The 18,351-nt window shown below is 36.4% G+C and overlaps 3 protein-coding genes across 3 annotated transcripts in view; all 3 read right to left on the reverse strand.

The window, feature by feature from the left end:
• LOC125760969 (cytochrome P450 306a1) overlaps positions 1-18,351 on the reverse strand; it is a 30,082-nt gene that overhangs the window by 10,709 nt on the left and 1,022 nt on the right. The window lies entirely within an intron of this gene.
• Positions 1,463-11,539, reverse strand: LOC125760965 (serine/threonine-protein kinase fused). The gene is made up of 4 exons (XM_049421623.1): positions 10,356-11,539; positions 7,927-9,974; positions 7,731-7,860; positions 1,463-7,673 (listed from the first exon to the last, which is right to left on the reverse strand). The coding sequence occupies exons 1-4, from the start codon at positions 10,464-10,466 to the stop codon at positions 7,611-7,613; spliced, it is 2,352 nt and encodes a 783-aa protein (XP_049277580.1). The 5' UTR covers positions 10,467-11,539; the 3' UTR covers positions 1,463-7,610.
• On the reverse strand, positions 14,723-17,291 carry LOC125760974 (chitooligosaccharidolytic beta-N-acetylglucosaminidase). The gene is made up of 3 exons (XM_049421653.1): positions 16,588-17,291; positions 16,183-16,499; positions 14,723-15,581 (listed from the first exon to the last, which is right to left on the reverse strand). The coding sequence occupies exons 1-3, from the start codon at positions 17,210-17,212 to the stop codon at positions 15,003-15,005; spliced, it is 1,521 nt and encodes a 506-aa protein (XP_049277610.1). The 5' UTR covers positions 17,213-17,291; the 3' UTR covers positions 14,723-15,002.

Raw genomic sequence — 18,351 nt, forward strand, 5'->3', positions numbered from 1 at the left:
GCATTATATTAAACAACGGAAATATATGTACATTTCTATATTTGAACTTTTTGTTGTGTTGTAACCAAATATCAGGAAGGAATCTACAGTACGCAGAATAAACTGAAAAATAAATACATGTAATCCCTACAAACTAAACGATGCAGAAACAAGTCCCAAAAAGAAGGAAAATAGCGATCACGTATTGGTCAATCGTTAAATTGGTCAAATGCCTAGTAAACACCTAAAGGCAGACAAAAAGATCAACACCACCCTGGCCGGTCAAGCTGGTCATCAGTAGTATGACCGGTACCGAAGTGAACCTCGTTTTTCGTCATACCTCATTCTCCTCACGTATCGAGACAAGTCTGAGATATAAAGACCGACCTGATGATAACGTACTTGTGGCAGGGATAGACGGCGTGAGTTTGGGTGTAAGACTCAGTAAGAGGATGGTGCAGACTTTTGCTTTAGGTAACGCTCGGTTAATGAACTCACACGAATTTCTGTTCAGACTTTCTCCAATCAGCTGGTCAGTATTCAAATTAGGACTACGATTGCTGTTTTTTATTTGTTTTGAATAACCGTTGATTTTTGTTGCAAGGCGTTTTGATTTATTGGATTATTTAGTATCATTTCAATACTTTATGCCACTGTACTTTTTTACGATTTAATATTTAGAAGCTATGTTTGCATGCTTCACTAGTAAAGCATTACTTTACATTTTATGGAACTTACATTGTATTAAGCTAACAGATCTAATCTATTAGAACAAGACCAATTTTAAATAGGAACTTGTTGCAAATTTTGATGAAAAATTACAACGCTTATGATATATGCAATCACTTGTGCTTAATTAACATTAAAAGACACAATTACATCACACCGAAACCGGTATCAACTGCGTATAAATGCCCCGGTGTCGTACAAACGTTAAAATTACTAGTTTGGTTATATTATTTTTTTTTATTAAATAATAGCAAGACTACTCTCAAATCTTGTCAAATCTTGTTCAAACACAACGTGTCACTGCTTATGCATCAACAAAATGTATTTATTACAACTTAAACGCAAGTTAAAATTTGAAAGGTGAGACACGTTCTCCTGAGTTTACGATATATAAAAAAGGGTTCCATATCAGCTTCAGTAATGTTGTTTTTTATCGAATGCGTTTATAATATAGTTAGCTAAAAAATATTGGATTTGCTAACTTAAACTTGAAGAAAATTTTAGTTATCAGTTATTTTAGCATACAAACAAAAGATTCGGATTGCACATGCCCTGGTACATTTCGTAAACGTAAAACGATTGTTGTTCCATTTGCAATCGTTAAGTTCGAACGCAATTTAATTAAAAATACAATAAACATATATATAACACACAGTACGATGTTCTAATTTATCAACAGTTCCGTACATGTTGAAAGCATATTAATCTTCGGATGAAATCATACAAATTTTGAAAAAAAACTTGATACGAAAAATTCAATTTGTATCGCCAAAAAGGAAGCCAGAAAATTTATTAAAGCACCCTGAGTATAGAAACTAAGGCAAAATAACAACAACAACAACAAAATACATACATAACTACTACCTCTTTAACAATCATAGTTCAAATAATAATAAGTATGACTAACACAATAGCTACATTATAAGCGCCGCAAACATGGGAACAGAGTTGCTCTACAACACGACGATGTTGTGACGGTCATTGAACCCCAAGATTTGCCCCCTTCGGTGACCCATATTTAAAGCGAAAATCTAGAACACTAGGTGACAGCGAGCGGCGCACACGACAGAGTTATCTTTCTCTTTATTGTGCTATCTTCCGAAAGATGAGGAAGGACCAATGTCTGAAAAGGTGGAAACGAGTGTTGGTTGAAGGGAGTCGTTTCTGGAATGGAATGTCCAGCAGGAAAAATGGAAAGAGAAAAACGTGGAACAAACACTATATGCAAAATAACCCTTATGTATGTAAGAACCCGTGTGCCTTTGATATTTTTTCAAATAAATTTGTTTATTGAGTAAGCTCAGACAATATAAATCATACGGTCTGGCCGTCCTAAAAAAAACTGCCAAGCTATTTAGCAAATATAAAGCGATAAATATGCATTTTGAATTATGGAAAATCCTTCAGTTTCCAACCTGGTCAATGTGCTCAAAAATTAGCAATTGTTAATTTACCCATTCAGCAAGTTTGGAGTATGGACATGGATGATTTATTGTATACTCATTTTCCCTATCTTACCGTTTAATTTATTGGTAAACTAAAAGGTAAATCTATTTCACTAAGCATTAGAAATGTGCACATGCGAATAACAGTAAGTGAATGACTTTAATCCAGTGCAAATGAATGTATGGTTTCAACTCAGAACGAAGAGTTATTATTATTCCATAAGAATGAGTAAGTGACTAAGTTAAGTCTAGTAAATCAGAAATGACCCGCATCACCTTCTTATTCTTAGCTTAACGACATCAAAGGTCACGCCTGCCATTTCTGGCCGGCATCACCTTCTTCTTGGCTTAACGACCTCAAAGGTCACGCCTGCCATTTCTGCCTTAGTAGACCTATAGTCAGTCATTGCTACGGGGGACGGTCTGGATGGGATTTCATTCCAGGTCCTATCGTGTGGAAAAGGCGCCGTTTATCACATATACCATAAGTCCGCCCCCTTAACCCGGGATGATCTTAGAGGTTGTTAAGCCAAGAAAGAGTGAGTGAAAATTGGTTTGTTACTCTATTTGCATTTACATCAGTGAATAAGAATGGATAAAATAGTCCAAAAATATTTGGATTGAAATCGAAACCGAAATCGAATTGGATTGAATTGAAATCGATCTATTGAAAATTAAAAAAGGAATTACAGTAGAACGTCGATTATCCGGGGTGCGGGGTGAAAATAAAATAATTTCAAATATACGTTTGGTGATACGGCAGGGACCGGGTTCAAATCCCATCCAGACCGTCTCCCCGTAGCATGGACTGACTATCCTGCTACGTGGTAAAATAAGTCTTGATACGGCCAGGCCGTTCTAACCGAGCAAAAAAAATACGTTTGGTGACGATTTCAGTAATTTTAACCAACCTGACATCAGTACAAATGTTCACCACGGTTGAACAGCTGTCAATTTTCGGCGTACGGTTAACCCGCCCGCCGGTTAATCCGCCCCCGAATAATCGACGTTCTACTGTAATTTTATTTTATTGGATTCAGTTAAATTTATTTATTCGTAGTTAATTTAATTAATCGAATGCTTTCATTTGTTGGGAGCATACCACAGTTAAAAGCATGGAATAACTAATCAGTCAGTAGAATGTTTTAAATTGAAATTGCAAAACACTGTAACTCACTCTTATTGGATGTTTTGAAACACAAAATAGTAAGTCGCTAATCGGCGCAGAGAGTAAGTGTGTTAAAATTCAAAGGAATAGTCAAAGGGCCAGTGTAGCGTATTATTTTTTATCAATCTAAAAAGAACGAGCAAAAATCCTTATAACCGTCTTTACGGCTGTGACACCCAGAGCGATCTAGTTAGTTAGGACACGAACATATTGCAGAGCGCCACCTAGGACGAAACACACAAACTAAGAAAAATTGTCAGTTGGGTAGGGCAGAGCGAGAACAATATGGTCCTTGTTCAATGTAGGCACATACTGGATGTACTGGATGAATCTATAGCAAAAGGCAATTAAGAACAATTAGTTCGAGATAAAATAGTATAAATGGTTCGGGACGCTTCCAGCACAGTGTACAAACAGTGACATGCCAGTATCATAAGTCAGTATCGTTCGAACTTCGACGAGGAAGCCCAGTGAAACCCTAGCAGGAAGGAAAAAAATGCTGGGAGTCTTGGCTGTACAATAGTGAGCTCATCGTACTACTCATAGCGCTCGTCATTATAACGGCTCCTTCATTGTCCTTCTGATCCTCTGATCGGGTCGATGCTTAAACCTCTGATACGCATCCGCTACATAGACGGATGAGAAATCCGCCTTTTTTAAATACAGCTTTATCAGAACAGATTTCTATGGTACAACTTGTAGATAAGAAGGATAGGAAATAGTTTGTCGATTAACTAGTTCGTATATGGATTAAATCAGGCTTCGCGCAGATTAAATGAAAAATAAAAAAATCATTACATAGTTTATGTCAAACATATATGTAATTTGTACGTAGTACTAATGATATGTGTCTACTCCCAACAAAAGATACGAAAATATAATACTTCTTGTGTTCCAACAAGATAACGTCAGCTTTTAAACTAGCATAACCACAACAACTTGGTTTCACAACATGAAAATTGATTCACCAGCATGAAGTCCACATCTCAACCCGCTAGAAAATGTTTGGGAAATAATTGTCAGGAGAGCATATACCATTATCTGACAGATTGTGATGTAAATGAGCTAAAAGTAGCTGTTTCCGAAACATGGAAGTATTTAGGATATCGAATACTGAAAAATTTGGTTAACCGCATGCCAAAGATAATTTTTCAAGTGATTAAAGGTGCAGGAAATATCAACAATATATTTAAAAAACAGTAAAACATGCACCAAAAAAATAGCAATAGATTAAATATACGTTTTTAGCTATTTTCTGAAGGTGCGGCCATACAAACGGGAAGATCAAAATAACAAAAAGAAAAATGAAATAACTCGAGCTACACGCACGATAAAATTATTCAAAAATGCAATAAATTATTCGTTTTTAATAGCAAACAAAATTCCCGTAGTGACCAATAACGTATCTTTTCAAGATACCAAGAAATTTGGGGTGCGGTCATAGAATCTGGTGGCACTGTATTAATGTAAAAAAAGGTTGCAAAAGTTAGGTTGATATACAGATTTGACAGACAATCTGTCCTACAATATCACACAATCTGGGTGTTACGCTTGTTGAATGATTTGTGGACAACAATCGATATCTATAAGACGGTATATCTCTAAGACGATAACCTATCTATACTCAAAGTTGCAAAAGAGTCAAAAGGTATTAAAAGGATGATCCGAGAATCACATTCTCTCTCTCTCTTCTTGGCTTTTAACGATCAACAGGTAACGCCGGCCATTTCTGGCTTACTAGACATATTTTTACCACGTAGCCGGATAGTCAGTCCTTGCTACGCGGGGACGGTCCGGATGGGATTTGAACCCGGTCCTGCCGCCCCGGCGATCACATTACAAAAGAATTAATTCGATACAAGCGGATCGATATTCGAGATCGACAACAACAGCTGATTGATCAGGTCTTCATCGATCAAGCAAGCAAAAATTATTATGGAATCTGCCATTGTACCAAAGGGCTTACATTTAGGAAAAGCAGTCAGTTCTTACTATATACAATAAAAAGTATTATTCATGTTCAGGATAACACGGCGGAATTGCGATTTTAATTAAAAGAATTATACGCATTCAAATTGTTAATCGCAAACTATGAAAATGACATCTCCGTGTCTCTTGAAATTAAAAAAAAAAATAACTTAATGAGCGTACAGACGACCTACAGCTCCACGCCACGGTGAAAAATGCTAGTGATGGTGTTCGTCTGCATTATGAAGTTGAGGATTTTAGTAACTAATGCTCGTTCTCCGTAGATAAAGGTCGAGTAAAGTCCTTTTGGAGATCCAATAGGATGAGAAACTATTTGACAACAACAATTCCAACAGTTTACTACAACCCATTGTATATTTTAGAGATTTAGGTATCTTTCTTGTAATCACTAGATCTTAGCTAGATCTCACATGACAAATATTTTAAATCGTGGTATCTGATTACCATTATATTATATTATATTTCGAAATACCAAAGTGTTTCGCAACCCTATTAGTACAAATTCATATTGTTATTCGTTACCCTATCAGGATTCATAGGCTACAATTATTTGGTGTCGATTAATATACTTTTTGACCCAGCAAATCGATACAATTTAGCGAAAGGTTACGAGATTTGCAATCAGTCCCTTCTAAATGGAGGTAGAGTAGGTCAACGACCTACTAAAAGATTTTCGCACATGATGTTTCCTATTAGCAGCCCAGCTACTGCCAGTAAGCCGTCCCTCATCAAAGTGACTGTTTTGGCTAGTTTGATCAGTAATGACGTAGATACACCAGATGTCTACATATAAGGCCATCGTTGTTCAACTCATCTCGCTAGCCCCTATATAATGTCTAATCTTCAATATTAGACAATTAAACCCTATACTTCATTATCCTATTATTCAATAAGTAATTTGTATGTCTGGTGAACATGTTAAAAATTAAACGAAATAAATACTGTCCACATTAATTAGTGAAATCGTAATTATTTACATGACTAATTTAATCACCACATTTCAACTTGCATTCAGTATGTGTTAAAGATTATCAATACTTGTTATCTTTTATCGTATAGATGTGTTGTGCGTCTAATATAATATTTCAACTTGCATTTCAACTTGCATTCAGTATGTGTTAAAGATTATCAATACTTGTTATCTTTTATCGTATAGATGTGTTGTGCGTCCAATATAATATTATTTAAACAAATCGTTTCACAGTAGAAATAATTCTTTTAGTATATATGATCCGTCATATGAAAATTCGACGTACATAACATCCAGAGCGACGTTTTCTGAAAAGTTTAACTAATCTAAAAAAAGAAGTGAGTTGAAAAAAAATTGAACAGAAAAATTTATCCAGGAGGTCTGGAGCAGAGAAAGATTGATCTTGAATCGAGAATGGAGTTTTCAAAATATGCTTCATACAAACATCTCCACACATTTGTATCACTGACTATATACAAAATGATCACTGGAAAACCTTCATTACAAATTTTTACATGCAAAGCTAGGTTTGCGACACCAGGTAGTAACTACATAAAAGGGCTTTGTGGCGAACAATTTTCATTGTAAATAGTTAATGGTCAAATGCCATCACGGAAATTGCACAAGACAGATGATTGGTAACATGAATAAATTTATTAAATGAACAAACAGCTTGATGTAAAAAAGTGAGCAAATCGATACACAAAATTGGAATTATAAGGGAGGACATAATCATCGGTTTTGGAGGCATACGATATACGACACAATATTATGATTGTGTGTAATGTGCGGCAGGGCAGATATATAGTCCCAACTTATATGATTTGGTAGTATATTTCTAAAAATACATAACTCCACATTTTGTTTTGCTTAATGTAGGTTTGTAGTTATATATAATTTTCGTATTTGTGGTAGGGTAACTGCTTCAGTTTCGGCAGATTATTGCAGCTATTTTGCAAAAAAACGAAAAAGCATCTATTATTTGCAATATTTGTACTTGATTATTTCGGTTGATAAGCTTTCGTAATATCTTTCTGCACACTCATTTTCGTGATTTTAATGCGTTTTATGTGCAATGCAACTTAAACGTTTTAAACGATTGAAATAATTATAAAATTGAAGTATAAACACTGCTCCACTCTTATTTTGATAATATTGTTGCTTAAAAGTGGTTAAACATGTAAATCTATACTGATTTATCAAGTTAAAAACAAAATAGCATAAATTTTACAACCATTTTATCTTTCAGAAATGTGCTTCATTCAATTCAATTTTTCGATAAAAGAAAATGTATAGATATTTTCGATAGTAGTGCAGGAGTCATTGTCAGTCAGCATGTTTCTGCAGTAACACAGCTGAGGTACTTAAATTCTGCGATTGCGTTCTTTGCTTCCTGAAATAAAATAAAAAAAAATTAGTAAAAGACACATTTCAATGCGGAACCAATTACCTTTTTAACATCCTGATTGTCGTCCATCATAAGTTCTTCTAAGTGCACTTTTATTTCGTTTGTCCAGCGTTTTTGCAAAGCCAAACAACTGAATCTGGCCAATATCCGAAGCAGCATGCAGGTACGAAGCCTAAAGAAAACAATAAATAAAAACTATACTTTACAGCTACATTGCTTATTAATAGTATTCACCTACCGAAGGAATGGATTATTGTGTTTTAACAGTGATGATAAATTTACATTCTCATGAAATACTATCTGTTCGATAATCTCTGCATTCTCCGGAAGTTCACGTAAGGCACAGTTGAGAAGCGCTAGTAATGAACACACTAACCGAACGTACTCATTATTGACATGAGCAGCGGCAATGAAATTAACAAAAAGTTCTTTTGCGCCAAGAATTTCAATAGCATCGCAAAATTGATTCAAAAACATGTCCCCTAAATGAATCAGATAGCACATCAGATCGTACACGGCTATAAGGGTTTTTATCTCATCGTTGTCTAACGTGTAAAGTTGGCGCTCAGAGCACATTGATTGATTACCGCTCAACCCTGGTTGGCTTTCATTTGTTGAGGAATCTTCGCAAAATCGCTTGTTGCACAATAGTTTCGAAGCGTATACTAAATTCGGCACTAGTTTCAATTCTCCATACACATTAATTATATCTCTTAAAATTGTGGGTGGTGTGTTGATCGCTAATGGCAGGCTGAGCAAATGAGCAACATTCTCCACTACCTTTGCACTAGCACGTCGATTTCGTAACGGTGCGACGATGATGCATACGAAATTCTGTTGTTTCAGCGATTCCAATTCACCATCCAGTACTTCTTGTATGGAACGTTGTAGAAACGCAAGCCATTCTTCGTTTTCTATGGGAGGATTTTGTGATTCATCACAAGAATCCCAACCGGGAAGCAAGCTAGGTGTGAGTTTTTCCAATGCTTTTTCTTTTTGATGTTCTTTAGCTACAACTGAACACGTTACTGGGTTTCGATTGGCGGCCGCTTGCATGCCTGATTCGATGCGCATTGAAAAATTATCAATGCTTTGGCTCAATTTTCGTTTTTCTAGCCCTTGCGATCCAACACATCCAGGCATAACTTGTTCCTTTGAAGTCTGAAGCTCTATACCGTCACTAACAGTGGTGACTGGAGCCAATGGCATATTGCGATACAGCGGCATCATTGGAAAATTATCATTGAAGCGGTTGACAACAAGATTAGGATTTTCAAGAAATAAAATGGCTCTTGTTTGTTGCTCATCAGTAACATCATATAAATTATTGACATGCTGTTGATCAGTAAGGTTTGTTAAATTTATCAAGGACTCATCATGATCTGTTTTTATATTATTCGTGCATTCGTCGGTATCCGTTTCTTGATACTCTACATCACTCTGCAATATTACGTTGATGCTGTCCTTAGATGTTGTTAGCTCTTCGTCGCAGGATGTATTTTGTAGCATTCTCTTATTTTCCGCGCTGTTCGTGTTTTTATGGGTTTGATTATTTTTATCTCGTGATTGCGAGACCGTAAGCGGATGTGTAAAGGGAAATTGGGGCACGTTCTCGTCAACAGTCACAATATGCCCTTTCACAAATGGATGGATTAGAATTCTACTCCAACTTATACGCTTAGCAGGATCGCGCTCAAGCAAACCTTGAACGAATGAAATACAATTGCTTGTTAGGAAGCTTGGCCATTTGATGTACTGATGGCGAATAAGGCGAACTAAATGTATCATCGAAGAAGAACTAAATGGTGGTTCACCAGCAAGCATTTCATAGATAATGCATCCTAATGACCACAGATCGGCGTGATGATCGTAAGGCTTTGCCTCTAACAGCTCTGGGGCCATATACAGCGGAGTTCCTTTAATCGATGTCAGCACATGCGTACCTATTGTCATATTGCGTGCAAATCCAAAATCGCACAGCTTTGCACACATGTTACGATCTAACAATATATTTTGTGGCTTTAAATCCCGATGCAGTATACGATGCGAGTGAAGGTAGTATAATGCAGAAACAAGATTGAAGGTGATAAGTTGAGTCTTTGGTTCTGCTAGCGATCCATCGCGGAGCAAACTGTGCAAATCAGTTTTAGCATACTCGGTAACGACTATAATTTCGTTATTGGTTTCGAAAGAATCCAACATACGAATAATGTTTGGATGTTTAAGATTTTGTTGTATTTCACATTCTCCTCGCAATCCTTTCAATTCACGCCCAGATCTGTTTCGCTGCAATGAAAGTAAAATAATTAGTACGATGTATTGATTACAGATGATTCCATATTAACTTTCGTTTCGTACAACCATGTACAACTACTGTAAGATTATTCCAAATAGTTAGATTATTGTAAATATAAATAGAAAATATGTACATTTGTACACGATTATTGAAATTCATTTACTTCATAAATAACATGAAGTACCAATGCAAAAGAACTATTTGACATGGCTCAGATTGCAAGTTGGTATTTACCAACCAAAACCAACCTATCAAAATTTTATTTTATTAACTTAGTACGGTCTTGCCGTCTGGCTGTATCATCATTTACAACATATGTAAGTGTACAAATGCTTCTTTGGAAGAACGCATGAAAAAACATAAACACTTACCTTGTTTATAATTTTGATAGCAACTGTAGTTGCTGAAGACTTCTCAACAGCTTTATACACCTTTCCGAAAGAGCCTTCTCCAATAAGGTCACTTAGAACATACTTTTCCATATTTGGTCGATTTTTGTTCTATGTTATAATCAAATTACAGTAATCTATGTTCGTATAAACTGCAACGCGGTTAGGCACATGTATTGGAAATAATATTTTTGTTCACCGTGGGAAATAATCATAGATGAGCATTTGGATGTAGTATGATTACATATCTTGCAGATCTACGCAGATCTCTGTTGTACCATTACTGCAAGGTAATGGTATCAACATAACGTACAACACACAAATTCCGGAATAGCTGCGGTTTTATTTTCGATACAATAACCAATTTTTTGCTTAATGTTGCCTAGCTTAACAAATGCACATCGCGTTATTTTCGTTTATGTTTGTTGTTTTATTGTTTTACCTGTCACCGCGTTTATATCGTTTACTTGAACATTTAACGAAGAGTGAATCAAGATTACTTCAACAAAGATATATACTCTAGCGGACAAGGCACAAAACATCTTTACGAACGCTTTATTGCTTTTGGCTTGTACTTTAAATACCTGTAATTATTGTTTTAGGTTTTGTTTTAATTGTTTTAGTAAAGTGACTCAAAGAAAATAAACTTTTTTTTAAAAGGTACTGAAGAAATATTTATAATTTCTTTAATTTGAAGCAATCTTGTTCCAGTGGATGTCAACTCGTTTGCCAAAATACAGGGTATCCGCGATTTTTTGACACGTTCCTAGATATTTTTGATTTTGTCCCACAATCTTTTAAACCTGTCCCAGTAGTTTTTGAATTTGTTCCGCAATCTTTTGAACGCTGTAACATAACATACACTAAGAAGGACCTATAGAAGGATTTATAAATCCCCTTAGCTTTTGAAAATACTGTAATATCTACGACCGCATACCCGGTTATGTTTTTCATTTTCAAACTTCAATAACTTTTTCCAGAAAAAAGATAACCTGCTGATTTTTTTGTATCTGTTGCAAATTTAATCCTCTTTTTGAATGCATTTTTAGTTTATTTTTATGTTAATCGCAAATATTTTTTTTCGTGATTTTCTTTTCATACCCCTCAAGTCTACGACCGGCATACCCGGGTATGCCATACATTTTGTATGGCGAGTGGAACTCGCTTAGCTCCCTATGAAAAATCGTGGTTGTCATTTAGAAAAAGTTGAAAAAAGCAATATTAAACAAGTCAGAAAAAATCCAATTATTTTCCAAAATAAAGAAAACTAATGTATGTAGCTGTGTACGAAATTAAAAATTTTAATATTCAATACAGCCTGAGTTATTACAGTTTTAAGACGAAAAAGTTCCGTTCGCCATACAAAATGTATGGCAACCCGGGTATGCCGGTCGTAGACTTGAGGGTGTAAATTTGGTCGTAGACATTACGGTTAATAGTGATGCGCGTTCCGGAATGAACCTGGTAGGTCCGTTCCGTTCCTTACAATGAACGATCGGAACTAGGTTCAAAATTTTGAAACACCACTGGGTTCGAAATTTTGAACCTGCTAGGTTCGCGGAACCCGGTTCGGAATTTCGAACCTAGTAGGCTCACGGAACTAGGTTATATTTGTTGAACATGGTAGGTTAATGGAACTCGGTTCGGAATTTTGAACCTGGTAAGTTTACGGAACTAGGTTAGAATAGTTGTACATGGTAGGTTCATGGAACTAGGAACGGAATCTAAAACCTGGTAGGTTTAAGGAACTAGGTTAGAACAGTTGTACATGGTAGGATCACGGAACTAGGTTCGATATTTTTTCACAATTTAAAAGTAATACGAAAGAGTAAAGTAAAGTAGTATTAAAAGTAGTACCTAGTTCACGGAATTGGGTTCGATATTGTTTCACAACTTAAAAGTAGTATGAAAGAAACGCTACATACAACGAAAGAGAGGGAAAAAGATAACACAATTCGTCACAAATGTGGGTCACACACGCGTGCTCAACAATAAACGGCACTGGTATAGGAAATAGTGAAGGGTAATCCGGAGTGGAGTCGTGGATCCACTCCGATTCCGTGTATAGAAAATTGTTTCCAACTCCCACAAAAAACCAAAATTGACTTCGGTGAGTCCGGTCGAGTCCGGTGAAGACCGGCCAAGTCCGGTCAAGTGCGGTCAAGTCCGATCGAGTCCGGTCGAGTCCGAATGGGTCCGATCGATTCCGACGCAGATGAGTCCGACCGAGTCCGAGTAGCCATCGATAAATTGTAAATTGTTCAGGACTCGATCCTACGAACCTTGTAAATAGGAAAAACGTGAGGAGAGAGAGCACTTTTTTCTTTTTTTAACAATGTATATAACACCTTATATGCCGATATAACACACATATAACACAAAAACGAGGAATAGAAGAAACATTATTTAAGTTCAAAGTATTAGATGTATCATTTTTTTTCTTTGCTTGAAAGCGATGCTGGTTCGCGCAAACGAGAACGGTTTACAGTGCAAAGGGTTAACAGCAGATTTTTTCCAAAAAACAAATAAAAAGGTGACAATTACTCTTTTTTTCAAAAACTCCAGATTGTGTAGTTGGAAATTATTAGGTGCGCAAATAAATAACAGCCGTTTTTTCATAAGTTTATTTTTACTCGTGGCATTTTTATTTGTGGAAATTGGGTCAATCAAAGTATTGGCCATAATTATTTAATACTTTCTTAAACCTTTCGGATAAATCGCGGATTCCTTTTCGGAAAAAGGATACGTTTTTCAACGCAATCCAGGTATCCAACCAATTCTGGATCTGTTAATAGGAGGAGAACTGCTGGTCAGCCAATCCATGTGCCTAGGATCGGAACAGATGGATCCGATGGTGCCAGATCCGGTGAAAACAGCGGGTGCAGTAAAACGTCCCATTTGAGGGTATTAAGGTAGTTTTTCACAGGTTGCGCAACATGTGGCCGAGCATCGTCATGCAGCAGAATAGCTTTGTTGTGGCATGATGAGTATTCTGGCCGTTTTTCACGCAGTGCTCGGCTTAAACTCATTAATTGTTTCCGCTAGCGTTCCCCAGTGATTGTTTCTCCCGGTTTCAGAAGTTCGTAGTAGATGACGCCGAGCTGGTCCCACACCAAATACTCTTTTAGCGCCTTCCGTCACGTTGAGTATCCTCCACGGCGAAATCACCGCTTCGAAAGCGTCGAAACCAATCACAAACCTTGTTTGTGAGTTGCAGCATTGTTTCGCTTAGAGCAGCATCGCCGTAAACACTCGAAAGCTCTCGATGCGCTTAGGCTGCCGTTTTCTTCGCTCGAAACAAAAACAGCAACACCTCCCGCATATGGCGCTTATCCGGCTCAAAATCAGACATTTTCAAGAACTAGGAACTTGGGGCGGCCCGGTGGTGCATGTGATAAACGGCGCCCGTCCACACGGCAGGACCGGGTTCAAATCCCATCCGAACCGTCCCCCGGTAGCATGGACTGACTATCCTGCTACGTGGTAAAATAAGTCTTGATACGGCCAGGCCGTTCTAACCGAGCAAAAAAAAAGAACCAGGAACTTTTACTCGCACGAAATAATCACTAATCTGTTTACACAGTTTGATTATGTTATTCCCAAACTTGGTTTATGACTTATACTTATACAATTATACTTCAAGCAAGATGTAACAACTCGATGGAATTCGACTTTTGTGACTTTGAAGCAATTAGAATATTAGTATTTTTAATGTAGTTACAATAAATGTCTGAAGTGAGGAAAGTGTAACTATTTTCAAACGGGGCGTTTTGTGCCGGTTATTGATCCATCAAATGGAAGCTTTAGAAGACGCAGAACAATTAGAAATAGAAGTATACATTGATTACTTCTTTTTCTAAATGTTCTGCGTCATCTAGAATCACTGAAGTAATAAGCTTATGTAAATATTAAGACCGTCGTCAAGTCGGAAAGAAGTAGAAATAAGAAATAATAGAATACATTAATGGGCAAACGCAACGAAAACCCACCATCTAGCTACAAATGCACAATAACTTAGATACCAAATCCGTTTCAAAACGATCACAAGCGAGGTTGAATTCACGGCACATTACAAGGAATAAGGATCAGAGACCCCAAAAAGGGTACGACATTTTCCTACTTCAAGAAGAGTTCCAGCGCCGGATAACGCGGGGGGCGTTATCCTAGCAATCTCGGGAGACTTGGAGAATTACTACAGCTTCTCAATAAGGCTGGAATATGTTCTTGGTGACGCTGAATGCAGAGGTCACTCTGCTATTAGTCTTCCTTTTTTATTTCTTTTTTACAAAAATCAAAACATTCCTCCAATTCACGTTTGAACTAAACACACATTACAATTAGACTGTCTGTTAGTCAATGGAAATTATCTGATTTATCATTATTAAGTTCAATAAAAATCAATAATTTTATAAGCATCTTATCTATCTTATTTTATCTTATCTTATATTATGTTGTGCAACAGTCCTCGTCCCCCTTTTTATGCTGGTAGTTAGTGCCATCTCCCTCTACCAAGCGTGGAGGATATGTGGACCGGGTGTTTAAAATAAGCTTATACTATTTACAGTTAAAAATACATACAGTTTAAAATACCCTTATACTATCTACACAAATAGAATTTTGTTGTTATGTTTAATGACATTGACCTTCGTTTTGCTGACACCATTGCGGCGCTATAGCTTCCGGTTTTATCCCACGGCTGATAAGGCGGTCACGATGACGAAAAAACCGTGACTCTGCGTCTAACGACTTAGTTGTTGGATTTGACCAAAGTCTCTCAGCGGCAGCTGCTGCTCGTGGCCAAGTTCGATCGTCAATTGTATACGCATCAATGAATTCGGTCCATACACAAACCTCTCCGCCCAAAGTGCCATTACCCTTAGGTAATTTATTGTCGTACACTTTTTTCCAGTTATAGTACGAAGTTACACCCCAAAAACCGTGATCAAGATACCAAGCATCTTTGGTTGAAATTATGAGCTTGTAGCCTAACTTTTGTAATTGTTGTGGGGTATTGTCTGCTGTAGGCACCCATGTTTGTATGACATAACGCTCACTTGGCAAAAATTGTTCAATCACTGACGGATCTGTTAAGCGACTGGACCATACAATTACTGGACTAGTAACTCTATTTTCACTGATTGTCGAACTCCCAGTTCTATTTATAGTTGCTAGATGTAGCGCGTTGTCCCATAAGCGTAGTACATTATCCTACAATGATGAACAATCTGATTAACATTGCATTTAATATCATTTTGTGCGGAGTTTGGATAGTGGATTTTTTTTATATAAAGTCAACCATTTTATAACGAGTTTAATCCATTCAAACTTTAATCAAATTCAACTTGCTCATGAAAAGTGAATTAGTTTGTATGAATTATATGAATTCTTTGTCATGAATTTGTTTGAAAAGTGAAATAATCTGTTCCACACGATAAAATATATTTAAAAAAAAATTATAAAATCCGGAGTAGCGGACATATTAACGCGACCGGTGCCGGTGACGTTGCCGGTTGCAGTGCCTCAAAAGAAGAACCTTGTAAAATATAAACAAAATTATCCTTCTTTTCTCAAGTTATTATAAGACTGGTTCTTTGGTTGCATTGATATGAACAGCTTTTGAACATTTCGTATCAGCCAAAATTTAAGCAATCTTTTTACTTGGACACCGAGCAGTAGAAAAACAAAACATTGCTCTTTATGCTGAATTTAGCTCGTAGACAGCATTTAGATTGACCGGCTTTGCATACAAATCGTTAGAAGGGTTACTCGCTTTAAGAGGGTTGAACACCTATTAGTAAATTGCACTTACTTGAAACTCACTCCATAGCATTAGAAAGTCTGCATTATTCTGACCCATTCCATGATTCCTTAAATAAGTTACGATTTCTTCTGTAGCATTCCAGCAACCGAAAAATACTTCATCGCCTCCCATGTGAAAAATCAATTCATCTTTGTTCATCCTAGCCAAATCATAATAAATATCTTTTAATACAGTATACAAGTTTAGATTGATTGGATTTAATTGACCACATGGAGGCTCGATGCAAAAATTACGCCATGGTTTCTGATTAATACACACAGCTAGGTTTCCTAGCCCTTTGTCAGGTCCCCATTGCCATCCATTGCCTGAAAGTATTAAACAAACCGAATCCAAGTTTAATAAAATAGTTTAAACTATCGAACTATCGGATTACATGATACATATTACACTTACCAGCGTGCGATGGTGCATCAAGCTCAAAAATTACACGTATGCCCCGATACTTTGCATATCGTATTATTTTTCTTACGTCGCTAGGACTGTAAATTGCTTCGGCAGAGTATGCTCCATTTGTTGTCATTTCAGGAACGCTTTCCAACTGTATTGGGAAACTTTGTGTGTCGGTCACATGCCAGTGAAATACATTCATTTTGCTAGCAGCCATTGCATCCAGTTGCCTTTTTAAACATTTTGTGGGAATATAATTTCTAGCTGTGTCGATCAGCAACCCGCGATGCGGGTACGTTGGTTGATCTATGATGATTGCTTGCGATAGCATATGCAGTGATGTAGTCGAGTTTTCTTCATTCACTGTGGTAAATAATTGCAACAGAGTTTCACAGCCATGACGTGCGCCGAATATAGTATTTGCTTCTATTATTGCAACAACTGTAGTACTGTTTTCTATCAAAACATTTAACGTATAACTTTCATCCGTAGTCCAACTGATGCTAGTTGTACCAGAAGTAGTGTACAATTTAATAATCAAAGAGAAGTGTGTTGTATTGTATTTCATTGTTTGATGATAAAATTCTCGTCGCAAATTGAATAGAAAATATTTTTCTATTTCGTTTAGCATGACTATCACTTCAGCAGTTTGATTAGACGAAATTTGCTCGAATCTATAATATAGATCAACGATTAGATGATCGTTGAAATCGATTACATTTATTATAGCTTACCGTATAGTGAAAGGATTGATAGGAATTGTATTTTTGCCAAGTTCCACTCGACCTGATGGTCGCGGCCACAAAGGGCCATATTTGCCACACACCAAACGGCAGTTATTTAAAGTAGAGAACCCATCCGAGGTTCTTGAGCCGTTAATGGAGCCTTGTTCTTTAATACATTGTTGTTCATTTGTACATCGATATGTTGTGTTAATATAAGAAGAAGCCGAGATTTGTAAAATATAAAGCAAAAGTACAACCATACATTCGACGTTTATCATTGCACTACGTAATAACTATTACTTAATATTGGGTTAGTTTCACCACACTGGATGCTGTGTATGAAAAACAAAACACATAGAGGGTATATTATTACACATACGAAGAATTGGATGGTACGTATATATGTAGTTTACTATGTGTGATTAAAGTCTACTATGTGACAACATTCATAATAGACTAAACAAATCTTTGTTCTTCAAGATGCGACACAGAATATTTAGTATTTATTAAATATTTTAACCTTTGTCAAAATAAGAATTGAACGGACTATATGTGTCCCAATTGAAGCATTTTTGTAAGTTAAATACAGCATGAACAGTTTACAAATAAGGAAGTTTTGGATTTAACAAGTAGGGTCCAATTATGGCTATATTATGTCATCAACATATGAATTTTTTGTTGGGCAAATTGCTGACTGGGCAATCTTTCGTGATGTTATATAATGCTACAAGAACAAATACATAAGTATATTATTGATTCTCGAAATGCCTAATTGGATTAGCTGATTATAGCTAAAAATCGTTTTGTGATATAAAATTTACACAAATGAAATACATGTTAACTTCCCACTATGATATATAATAATAACGATGCAAAGTTCCTATACAGCCGTAAATGGATCATCGAAGTTCAATTATACCATCTACAACTACAACACGGTAAAAGTAAACTTTTTTCCATTAAATATTGGTACATTTTAATTTGAAGTCATTACCCACACAGATATCCTAATGTTGTTTATAAGTTAAAATAATGATTATAAGCT

This window comes from Anopheles funestus, chromosome 2RL (genome assembly GCF_943734845.2).
Source record: "Anopheles funestus chromosome 2RL, idAnoFuneDA-416_04, whole genome shotgun sequence".
Taxonomy (NCBI): Eukaryota; Metazoa; Arthropoda; class Insecta; order Diptera; family Culicidae; genus Anopheles; species Anopheles funestus.